General features: G+C 43.7%; 1 protein-coding gene across 2 annotated transcripts in view; it reads left to right on the top strand.

Moving 5' to 3' along the window:
- Positions 1-12,107: 12,107 nt before the first annotated feature.
- CLINT1 (clathrin interactor 1) overlaps positions 12,108-12,885 on the top strand; it is a 47,910-nt gene continuing 47,132 nt past the window's right edge. For both annotated transcript variants that reach the window (XM_083799026.1, XM_083799025.1), the window contains exon 1: positions 12,108-12,339. In XM_083799026.1, the coding sequence (XP_083655152.1) occupies positions 12,299-12,339 (41 nt within the window). In that variant the 5' untranslated portion in view covers positions 12,108-12,298. The remainder of the gene's footprint in view (positions 12,340-12,885) is intronic.

The raw sequence follows: 12,885 nt of genomic DNA, 5'->3' as shown, positions 1-12,885 counted from the left end.
AGATGCAGCCAGTGGGATTTTCAAATTGCCTAAGTAGATTACACATCTAATTCCCATTGACAGCCAATGGGAATTAGGTCCCAAACTCCCTTAGGCACTTCTATAAATCCTATTAGGTGTCTGTCTGCATCTTGGTATGCTTAAATACCTTTGTAAACCTGGGCAAGGATGTGCTCCTGTGCTCCTTAGGTTGTGTTTCAGGGGTTTGGTATGGCAACTCAGGTAACAGAATGAAGTCAGACCTTCTGGCTTATTTTGCAGATCTCAAGACGTGGAGTAGCAACTACAAACCCGGTGATCCTTAACTACCTGTGGAACTTGTGAAGTTAGAGCAGTAGACATGATGAGGTGTGCTCAGAGGTTGCTCACTAGTGTTGACTCATTCCTGCCGGAGCAACTCTTTTATAATCAGCTGTCCTCAGCACTGCTGGAACAGGGCAGAGAGCCCAGAGCAGAGCCAGAAAGCTCAATCCTTGTGGCACTGAACCTAAACACTCAAAAGCACTTCCTCTTTATTTTATGCTGCCATAAACATAGATAGAGATTAGGATGAAGATGCAGCTGATGTGAATTTTGCTGTGGCCACAGCTGGTATGTGTGCTCCTGGGTGAATTGTACATGGGGTTTGTGCAGAGTTCTAATCAGACTAAGCTGATTCCCCAGAAGCACAATGGTGCAATTTTTAGAAGACCACAGCCACAGTTTCTGTAAGGCTTTGAGAATGCATCCTTTACTGGGATGGCTTTGTCACCATGTGAAACTAAGCAGACCAAAGTGAAAGCAAACATTCCCCTCAGCTGAACGGCTACAGTGTGATCACAACAATACCATCTGAGCCCTACTGTAAGCTAGAGTAGGGCTCATGACTATTTAGAAAATAATTAACTGAACTTTACATGACATTCAGATGTTTCTTGGCTCAAATTGCAGTCTATTCCTCTGCTGAATTCTAGGGATTCTGCAAACAATGAAAAATATTTGCTTAATGGCAGACTTGCACACTATATTCTTGTTGTGCTGAATCATTCTATCTCTGAAGGCAAATGCTAAGGAGAGTGTTAGAGAAACAACTTAGCTAGACAGGCTTAAGAGTGTGACGAAGATTCATCATAAATATGAAGCAATTATGGAGTGTTTTTATGAAAATGTCTTACAGGGGTCAAACGCAGGTTTTTCAGCTCCCCAAGGAGATTGGTGGGGAGCTGAAAGGAGACTGTGGACTTTTTGTTTGGTTGAGATAATATTGCTCATATAATTACTATAAATGTTAAATGGTGTTTGGCTCTGATTACATCAAGAAGTGAAGAGTAGTCTTGAGAACGGCCTTAATCTTGCCAGGCCCTGTGGCTCCCTGAGTTTTCCATGTGCGTTCCTACCATGGATTGAGATCAAAGCGCCCACATAGTGCTTCAGAACAGCCAAGTTCTGAATACCTGCTGCTGAACAAGTGCTAAATGCAGTACCCTCTTCAAATCCACTCATGATATATGAATAAAACTGTGCTGAACAGCTTTCTCCAGCTCACTGTTCTGAGGCTGGGATGGTGCAGACTTGATTGTTGATGCTTGATCCTTGATGGCTGTTGCTTGACTTGATAGTGCCTGATAACTCCCATTTTGAGAGTGGGCTCAAACTTGTCAGGGTGACAGTATAAATGGATGTGCTACATTTTTCCCTGAAAATTTGAATAAGGAGTAGCTAGTTGCTTGGCAGCCCAGAGAATCTTCCAAGTCCAAATTACTAGCTTGCAAGGAGAAAGAGAAAAGCAGACGGATTGTGGGGAAAAAAAAAAATGTTGGTTGAAACAATGGGAATAAAAAAGGAAGGAGAAGGAAAAAAAAAAAAAAAGCAACAGCTTAGTCCCCAGTCCCCAGATGCTTGTCCTGCTATTGATGGGTTAAAGTGCAGATGTCTCTGCGTGCATGTTCACATATGTGTGTGTACACATTGCTGGAACTGGATTTTCACATAACTGATGGAAGCTGCATTCTGAATTGTCATGAATAAAGTCCATTTATTCTAAAAAAAGACACCTAAAAAGCACCATGGCAAAGCTAAGGAAACAAACAGGCGCAGTAGAGAACTAGATGGCTGGTAAAAGAAGCAAAGGTTTCAAATTTGACCGTAGAAAACTAAGTGGATTTATGAAACACTAGCACCTAATACCCATGTTCTTAAAAGCATCTGCCAGCTACTGTTGCCTGTTTTTAGCAAAGAACAGTTGCAGTGTTTCAGTTTCATAGAGATGGTTTTTGATGTAAAAAAAATATGTGTGCAGGTGCATCCTAAAACAAATGGCTTAGATGCCATTAGTGGGCATCTGACTTTCATTTATGAAGCAGAAAATAAAAATGACCCAAACCAGATCTTTCAGTAAGAAGGATTTATTCATGATCATAACTGTGGCTGTGCTGAAATCAGGAAGACGGCAAATAAAAAGCATACAAATTGTGCAAACGATAACGTAATCTCAAAAGGAGAGAAATGGCACCTGGCAAATATTCACATGGAAAGATAAACTCTGAGCAGGAGCTGCACACTGGATACTTCCTCATTCAAAATGAAAGACTGTCTTAATGACTTAGGGTTTGCAAGCTTCTTACTTAATGGAGCCTTTACCGGGACTCCCTGGACTAAACCACATAACACAATTCTTTTAGCATGAAATAGCCCCTATAGCCAGTATCATAAAGATATCCCCAAACACAAAAGCATTCTTCAATGTACTAAATACAAACTGCATCTGAAAAGCCAAGCAAGATATCTCCTCAGAAAGGTCTCATAAATTCTTTTGAATGGTTTTTGCGGGATGCGTCTGTGCTCCAGAACAGCTCTGAAAGGCTCAGCATTTCTAACCAGCTAGTCAAGGAGCCAAGCAGGTTTTCAGGGAAGTACACATCGCTTATAGAAGGTACTCAATGGCAAAAAGCTAAATAGTTTTTGAAAGATCTGATTACTGAATAGTTCCCTTTTATTGGCCATGTGCTTTCTCCATGGTTGGATTCATTGGATGTGTAACAATAATTGAGTTTCATCCCAGGGGTGAAGTCCATTTGGCGACTTAAGTGCAGTCACTTGTCAGGATGGATTTTTCCACAAATGTACATTTTTCAAGTTTGCATGTCTTTTGTCAATACCTCAGCTCTCCAAGGGACAGCATGTCAACTTCCTACACTCTTGCATTTGACTGGAACTGAAAATCCGTCTGCTGTGGTTCTCTGAAGTCTGTTTGATGGGGAAGGCTTTTTGACAACCCCTGCCTCTGCAGAGCTCTTACCTCTGTTTTTGTTGTGTGGTGGGGTTTTTTGTTTGTTTGTTTTTCTCTTCCCTTCCCAATAGCAGAACCTTTTGTTCAGGCTAGCAGCATTCGTATTCTTTTTCTCTGTTTCTGTCTTCCTAAACAGCAAACAGTCCCCAAACTGATGAACTCTAATGAACAAGCACCTCAAAGCTGAAGGGCTACTAATATTTTCTCTCTGAACTCAGCCTTCAGCCTTCATCTGAAGTTAGGGTTTAAATTCATGACACAGGGGGAGCCAGTAAATAAAGCCACACCAATGGGAACAAGACAGGAATTGAAACTATTGAAAATGAAGAAAGCAGTAGAACAACTGGTACAAAATCAACCAGGCCTCTGCATTACGGTCTTGTGCAATACACTTGGTTTACTGGGCAGTACTGCACGCAAGGCAAAATTTTAGATCCATCTGGCAATTATTCCAGAAGGAGACAGGCAGTTGGAAATGAGCATCACTCTTTTCCCAAAGCTGTCTGAGATCAGAGAAAGACTAGATGGTAGCTCTCGGTTTCTTTTTCAGGATCTAAGAACTGGAGGACCCAGTCCTGGTAAATTCAATATTGAATGAATTGTCAAGAACTGCACTGAAGAACTTTGGAACTGGAGATGATCAATCCGTTTAATTCACAGTCTTTTACCTAATGACATCCAGGACCAAGTAGTTCTGAGAAAGAAGCTGTTGTAAATGACTGTGGGATAAGGTTACTCAATGCTGCAAGAATATGTCCACTTAAATCCCAGAGGATGAGGTCTGCTTCTTGTAGATGTCACATGAAATACCTGCTGTTAATTTATAGTATTTTTTTCCTCTGACATTCCTCTCAACCTAGGCACCAAAACTCATCAGTTTCACATCTGAGATTGATTTTGCTCTTTCAGCTTACCTTTTAACTCGTTAAAATCTCAGTAGCTTTTTTGCTGGTGATGGTGCTTGTGGTTTGCTTTTGTAAAATGCCAAGAGTTAACAGCAGATTTTAAAGCTTTATTTCTGTAAAACACCACAAACCAAAACAACTGCATTCCAAGCAAGCAACTGAAATAGAAAAGAAGGATGAGGGAGCATGGAAGAAAAAGTTGCTAACACACCATTTCCACCCCATTATAAAAGTTACTCAGGTGGGAATTCTTTGTTACAGGACTTGCATTTGCATTATTTTCCTGGTGATGCATATAAATGATGCATATAAATGGTTATGCATATAAATATGTTAACTAAGAGAAAAGAAGCTCATTAGACAACTTGTTTTTTTTTTTTTGTTTGTTTGTTTGTTTTTAACAGAAAAAGCAGCAGCACTTTCCTTCATTCTTTTCTTTGAAACATGATCTAATTAAAAAAAAAAAGTGGAGGCAAAAGATTTTTTTTTTTTTTAAATTAAAGCATTGTCTCCCACTTTGAGATAGAAAGCCAGTTTCTCTGTCTAAAACTGGCTGGATAATTCCAGGCTGGAGAGTCCCAGTCTGCCAGCCTGTGAAAATGTCTCCATCTACTGTGTTTCGATCCAAGTCCAGCTAATTCTGAAAAAGTAATTCGAGGACTGTCTTGTAAAGTGTTGCCATGGCAGTTTTCATTTCCAACCAAATAAAAATATGACTAATTTTGGCTCTTAAAACATCATTTTTGTATCTTCCTATTGTTTGTTTGTTAATTTCAACCCATGAAAATGTATGACCTTTAAGAGAAAAAGTTGCAATGATTTAATTGACTGTGTCTTACCAGCTTATCAAACAGCAGTTGCCCTGGACCCTGGGTTGAAGATCATTTTGATACGACATTCCTTTTACCTGTTTAAGGGCTGTTTGCTAGTGTCAAGAGGGAAAAATGACAACTTTGTCCCCTCATAGTTCACATCTCATGAAAAGCCGTAGTAGGGCTTCATCTGATAAGACATGTAAGACATTTATGATATTGGGCATTACATATGAGAGTAGCCAGAGCAAGGAGAAACAAGGCTTTCAGAGAGCAAAGAAGGAACTTTGTCTTCCTACAGTTTTATGTCCTGTGACTGGATTCTCCAAGAATTAACAGACTCGCTCAGAAGCAGGAACACTGGTCACAGTGCTCTCCAAGGGGATTCCTAGCTATCTAACTGAACTACTACAGCCTTTCCCTGAAGAGTGGCATTCATATGGTATCTCTCTATACATTTTCATACATTCTATACATTTGTGCATTTTCACAAAACATAACTTCACATCCTTAAGCCTGCCACCCATCTATCTCATTTGTTTCCGGTTGGCTGTTACGCCCAACGGTAATTGCAAGGGGACTGAGGGACACAAATACATAGACAGCAAGATCTCATAAGCTTTGTATCCTTAGGAAATCAGGCAAACAAGACCTTTCTGCCTTGGGATCTGGCACAGAGCTGAGTGACTTGGATTAGGGTCAAGCTGACAATGTACCAAACGGGAACATTTACTGGCTGCAGCCATACCCAAGAATTCTGACCTCACCAGTCTGGCATCTGCTTCTGGTTCAGCCCTGTTCTGCTACCAGTTTTCTAACTCTGGCCACTGTCACAGGAATTTTGGAACGTGAAATGCAGGCTGCTAACCAATACAAACCTGTCAAGGGCTGACTGTTACAAAAAGCAGACAGTTGCCTGTCTTTTTCTCCTCCTCCTGTGCAGTTTAAATTCTAGAGTGAGCTGGATTGTTGTCAGTGAACAAAAAGAACTTACTGGAACAGCTGTGTAACAAATACCAGCAGGATGAAGATTCTTAGCATAAACTGGAGCTAAAACAAAAGACTGAGGAATCTGGAGATGAGTTTCTGTAAGAAGAATTAAGATAATGTGTGATTCATATGATGGAAGAGAATTATATTATCAGGACCAGTTCTCAAAAACAAACTCCTAAATTGTCCTTGGAAAGTACCACAGTCACTTAAAAGAAATTTTTAGGGGCATGACAGAAATAGCTGTGACATCATAACATCAGGACATCAGTCAGAGCATTTTTCCCCATATTTCACACTTCCTACAGTGGGAACATATATTCAAAATACAGCTCCAAAGCCTCCCCAGGAAAAGTGTTGAGTAATGTCATATCATTGTCATGAGGGATAGCTCAGAACATCTATTATCAGCCATCAGTTGGAAATCCTCAAGCCCCACATTTTCCTCCTAATTCAGAGCCATGCCCACGCTGCTAATGTGGGAGTAAAAAAATAGGAAACCAAAAAGTCCCAAGTAGCTCTGTAAAAAAGTGGAACTAATGATGACTGCTTCCCTGGGGACATTTATCTCTCTGTTGGTTTGTTTAACAATTAAATGGTAATATATTGGCAACAGGAATTCACCTCTTTCTAGACATCAGAGAATCCACAACAGACAGTAACATCACGAATGCCATGGGTACAGGAAAAGCAAGAATTTGGTGCTCGCTGGGCAATGGAGAATACTGAGAAGTGAACCGTGACCTTAAATGCTTTCTATCAAGGGCTGAGCTCAGCTTGCATTCCTTTTCCAGGAGCAGTAATAATAAGGTGTCCCTCATTCTGTCACCTGCTTTCAGGAAACTTGTAAGAATTTTGCATAACTATGTAATTCCCTTTGAGAACTAACCACCTCTGCCTCATCTAAGCGAAACGGTTCAACTCTTTCAAAAGACTGTGAGGAAACTGGGTGAAATCCATGTGGCCACAGTAGGGCATCAACCTTCATTTCTGCAGGCTAGGAAATAAGGCAGGACTAGGCTGAACTCTGACTGATGTTAACATTCGATACAGCCTCTCTGCAGGGACTTTCCGCAAAAAAAAATGCCAGTGTTATTGTGGCAGAAGAAACTGTCAGAGTGGCAGAGTTGTCCTCCCAGCTTCTGAGACAAGTCACTACCTCTGCCTTGCACTCCCACTATTCCACAAGCACAACATGAGCAGTTGTAGACAGCTCTAAACCTTAAAATAGGATTTTTTTCACTTCTTGAAAACTCTGAAGTTTGCTACCTCCATTATATTCCTTTATAGTGAATCAGATAGGTCCTGGGCATGCAAGTCTGTTGGTAAATGGATGTACCACCGGTAGGCAGAAAGAGGACTATGTCAGGAGGGATATGGCTGGAACAGCATACATCGCTACCAGATTCTCCTTATTACCCTCCCCACGCTTTCCACAGGGAGAATTCACTGCCAATATCCCCTGTTTCTGCCTGCGCCCCAAGACTCTCCCCTTGTCCTTGAATGTGATATGAGCTCAGGTACTGAGTGGTAGAAGCTTTACAGGCAATTTTCAGACCACAGCAGTGACTGGAGCATTTTGACACTTTTTACCAGAGGCAGAACTACTCTGTAACAGCCCGTGTAGTGATCTTCTGTTTGTAACATGACGTGTTTGTGTGTATGGGATGTGTTACAGAAAGGCAGAAATCTGGGTTTGGAGAAGCTGCAATTGTTCAGAAATGTCTGGTACACTAACCAGACTACAAACAGGGAATGTTAGTTCAGTGTTACTTCTGCCCTACTGACTAATACTTAAAACAAATACACTTTATGAAATTCAGACTTCAGATGTATAAGTGGGTAAAAAGTGGATCTTTATGAAATCATGGAAACAAATACTGCTTCAAATGAAAAGTTGGTCTCTGCCATTGCCTCCTTTCCCAGTGTCCTGGTTCCAGTTAGGACAGAGTTAAGTAGCTCATAGTAGCTGGTAGGGTGCTATGTTTTGGATTAGGATGAGAAGAGCGCTGATAACATGCTGATGTTTTAATTGTTGCAGAGCAGTGTTTACACCAGGCCAAGGACTTTTCGGCTTCTCGCTCTGTCCTGCCAGCGAGCAGGCTGGGGGTGCAGCAGGAGCTGGGAGGGGACAGACCCAGGACAGCTGACCCAAACTGGCCAAAGGGGTATTCCATACCATCTGACGTCATGCTAAACAATATATAGGGGTGGCTGGCCGGGGTGGGGGGGCCGGCTGCTCGGGAATAGGCTGGGCATCGGTCAGCGGGTGGTGAGCAATTGCATTGTGCATCACTTGTTTTCTTACACATTATTATTTTTAATACTATTACCATTATCACTATTATTATTATTATTGTTATTATTATTTTCCTGTCTTAATAAACTGTCTTTATCTCAACTCACAGGCTTCCTTTCCCGTTTCTCTCCCCCATCCCAGAGAGGGAGGGGGGAGGGTGAGCGAACGGCTGTGTGGTGTTTAGCTGCCAGCCGGGTTAAACCACAACACCCAGCCCCAATGTGTTTTTTCTTGACATTCCTTCTTCTTTTTTTTTTTTTCCCCCCTCAGTTTAATTGTAAATTAATCACTGACTTGGACATATCTCTACTGCACATTAATATGGTTGAAATTAAAACCAATATTGCTCTCCAGGCATTTAGAATGTGCACGACTTTTTGTGCACCAAATGGCCCATATTAACTTCTGGAATAGCCAGGTGCAAACTCTATTGCAGTGTTCAAATTAGTTCAATTTCTCTAACTGCTTCTCCTGTAATTGATGGCTCAAATTATAATAAAGTACATTTCCTCTACATGATATATGCTACAACTACTACCTGTTATGCTGAATATTGCATTGCTTTGAAACTGCATTACCCTCGATCTACACCGATCAGATCTCTCTTTTAAAGAAACTACTTATGCATCAGAAAGTGTCTTCACATCATTCAGAAATTATACATATGCTCATGCACTTTATCAGTAGCTGACAGAATGGGGATGGCAAAATTACTGTCAGTCATGTTGTATTCAATCTTACATAAAGACCTGCTTTTTACTGTACCCTAAAATTGACAATAAATGCCAGTCGTCTCTCCTTGCCCCATTACTGCATCCAGGCACAGCTAGTAATGCTTAAAAGATCTGCACCTTCATCTTAACTGCCGTTAAATTCCAGCTTCATTCTCTCTTCTGCATGTACTATTATTCTCCTATGCCTGAATCTAAAATACCTCCTCCTTACTCTTCTCTTTTTCTAAAATGTATGATTAGACCAGGTTGCATTTTTTTTTCTCAAGGAAACAAAGATTTATAAAAAAAACAAACACATAAATCAACCAAATTCCGATGGCTTTCTGACTCCTGTTTCAGTCTAAATGTCAACCCTGATGAGCAAAAGGGAGGAAGAGGTTGTCTGATGTTGGGTAATGTGCACCTTCAGGTGTGGCTAGAGTCTGGACCCTGAAAGCTGCCTCTTGCGGCCCATCATGAGTTGGCAGGCCTGTTCCAGCACGTAGAACTCTGGAAGCTGCTTGCGGCTGCTCAAGGAAACCACTGCACTGACAAGAACATCAATTTCAGAGCACCGCAGCAGAATCTGGGGAACTTGCAGTTCATCAGAAATGTATTTAGAAATTTGGTTTTGATCCAATATGGACTGAAGCCAAATTTAAAAATAACATCATTTCTAGCAAATCAGAAAGGCCGTGCTTTTGCAAGCTCCAATTGCAATACTTTATATTATTTCTTCTTTAAACAGAAATCATAAGTGCTTTTTCCTAATCCCAGGACCAACATCCTCAGTTTAATTACAGAAAAAATGAAGGGTGGATAACAAAGAACAGGAGTCCTCCCTTAGCTTGCTTTGCCAGGTGTTACAATATGAAATTAAGGATCGCCCTCTTCCCAGTCCATGATGGAAGGGCACGTAGCAGTGCGGACAGCAAAACTGGTGCTGAGTTCAGTTAAACAACAACCACAGACAGATGATAGATGTGCTGCAGATTAAAATACCAGCTCAGTGTTCAGTGACATTCAAAAAGGCAGACAGTGTTAAGAACTCTTATGAAGGGAACCAAGAAAAAAACATAAAACTTAAGTAGGCCATTCCGTGTCTTCAATACTGTATTCAGTGCTTGTTCCTCCCTTCATGTTTGAAAAAGATAGAGTAGAATTCCAAAGCTATGGCACAACTTCTGAACAAGGAGAAAATAAGTATACCACAAGTCTTAGGCATAGTAAAGAAAACAATGTAGTAAGAAATCTAAAGATTTCTACATTCACAACTGACATTGAAAGGAGTAACACAAAATTATTATACACCATTTCCCATGATGTTTGGACTAGTAATACTTTTAAGCAGATGGTTTAAAGCACATAAGAGGAAGTATTTTTTCGTACAACACAAAACACAAAACAGTTTAATACGGAATGTTATTGCTACAAGGTGTTGGGTAAACTAATCTAAGAGGATTCAAAAAGTAATCAGTCAAATTCATAAAAGCAAAGTACATCCAGTGCTCCTAAATGAAAGTTTTAAGACGAATACTCCAGAACTAACTAAGTCCCATAGACACAGGAAGTTAAAAATGGCAAAGATATACCTGGGGACTAATCCACCGACATTCACCTGTTCATACATAATTTACATAAACATATAGCACTCACTGTTAGTGTGCGGACTGGATCTGATGATTGATTTGGGATGTTTATTCAAACAGATTTCCCTGAGCTTTCACTGAGGTTTTCAGAAGACAAGCTGGGAAAGTACCTTGGTAAAAAGAGATAGTGGGATATCAGAAAATGGGCAGGTGATCAGCTGTTTAGCATTCCCGATTAGTTCAAAGAAATACCAACTATAAAAAGAGGTGACTGTTACTTGACCAGTAAATTGCAACCGGTCTTTCTCATGCCTTTTGTGGTCACTCTAACCAAACAATCAAAAGGCAAACATTTACAGATACATGTTGCCTTTAGGTAAAAGTTTACAGATATACATTATCCTGAGGCAAAACACATTCATTTATAACACAAGCACACAAACAAGAAAGATACATCAAGAATATGTTATGGACTGACCATGGTACCCAGGCACTCTCTTTGTGTCTTGTGACTTGCAAAGAACTAGCCAACAGACTTCCACCTCTCCTGAGAAAAAAAATCTTCCTTCATGACTGCTCGTTCAAAACTCACATTGAAAACAAGCTGATAGGGAACAACAGTAAATGTATGTAACAAAACAGTCTGTCAATCCTGATTATTATAAAATCACTTGACTGAATTCACTGTTTTGATGACACTCAGGGAGCTGCAATTCCTGTTCAACACCATGCACAGACAGTATTTGAAGATGATCTTGCAATGCTTGGTGAGAAGTATGTTAAATCAGTTAATATCCTTCTGTGGCAGCTTTAATGTCTACGATTCTTTCCCCTGGCTTTTTGTCAATTGGCTTGGTCTTGCTGGAGGAGCGGGGACAAGGTTCCTGGCGGTGCTGTGCCCCAGCCGGTGCCTGCACCTCACCCTTTTGCCCGCTTTGCTGTGTCACACCTCTTACAGAGCCCTGTAGGCCCTCAGGGGGCGTCCTGGATGTCTGGGCAACATCCGCATCAGGCTGTAAACCACGACCAGTAAACAAACAGTTGTAAAGATGGAATGCTGCCCTTCAACGAACTCCTTACAACAGCGCCATATTCCAGTCAGGCGCGACTCTTATGGCTGCGTTTGGTGGTTCGGCCAGCTGTCCGCACGGTGCAATCTCCCTCTTGTGAGGGAGAAGGCGGTGGGGCAAGGAGCTAACCACAGGTTAGGTGCTGTGGTGGTTTTAAGGCTGGGTCAGAACAGGGCTGTGGCTGCACCACAAGCCGAGGAGGGCACAAACCCTCTGTTCCTCCACAGCGTGTGACAAAGCTTGTGGCACTTGGAGGCGAGCTGAGGTGAGGCGGCGAGCTGAGGCTACACCAACTGCCTCCTGAGGGACAACCAGCGGGACTACAACTCCCCAAAACCCTTGCGCGCAAAGCCCAAGCTCCTAAAGAGACTAAAGCCTCCAGCAGGCATTGCGGAGCAGCCGGACCTCCCCCTCACACCGCACCCCGATGGGAAGACTACAGCTCCCGGCAGGCAGCGCCACCGCCGGGCCCTCCATTTCCGGGAGCGGCGCCGCGTCCCCGGGCTCCAGAGGCGGCTGCGAGCCGGAGCGGGCCTGGCTCGGCGGCGGGGGCTGCCCGGAGCGCGGCTGAGCGGAGCCTCCTGGGGCCGGCGGCGGCGGCGGCGAAGGAGGAGGGCAGCGAGGCCGAGGAGGTGCCCGGGCGGTGGGCGCCATGCTCAACATGTGGAAAGTGCGGGAGCTGGTGGACAAGGCGTGAGTACGGCGGGCCCGGGGCGGGGGGAAAAGCGGGGGGGGGGGCGGGGGGAGGGCTCGGTCGTGGCCCCTCAGCGGTGCCCGCGCTGCCCCCGGCCGCCTCCCAACATGGCCGCGGCGCCTCCCCCGCTGAGGTGGCGCCCTCCCGGCCGCCCCCTGCTCGCCTCGGCCCCTGCCCGGGGCCTTGGGTAGCAGCCCGCTGCCTGCCCCCCCGCCCCGGCCCGGCCTCGGCCCCTCAAACCGGGCGGGGGCCGCTCCCTGGGCAGCCCGGGGCCTTCCCGCTGTGCCTGGCCCTCGGCAGGGCCCAGCAGGCTCCCTGCGGGCTGCGTCGCATCTAGGGGTGCCCCCTTCTCTGCTAGGGGGGCTGGGGGGGGTTGGGGAGCCCGTGGGGGCTGGCTCGGGTGGATGGGCTCCTGCCTGGGCCCCTTCCAAGAAACGGACGGTTCACATCCAGAGGAAGGAGGGCTGCAAGGAGCCAACCACCTGTACGGCAGCAGGAGGTTTTCAGAGCGCTCCCAGAGCTGCCACGTCTCTCCCAGTCTCTTT

The sequence above is a fragment of the Anser anser genome, assembly GCF_964211835.1.
Source record: "Anser anser genome assembly, chromosome: 14".
Taxonomy (NCBI): Eukaryota; Metazoa; Chordata; class Aves; order Anseriformes; family Anatidae; genus Anser; species Anser anser.
Note: the sequence above shows the minus strand (reverse complement) of the source record. Positions and strands in the feature narration are given on the sequence as shown.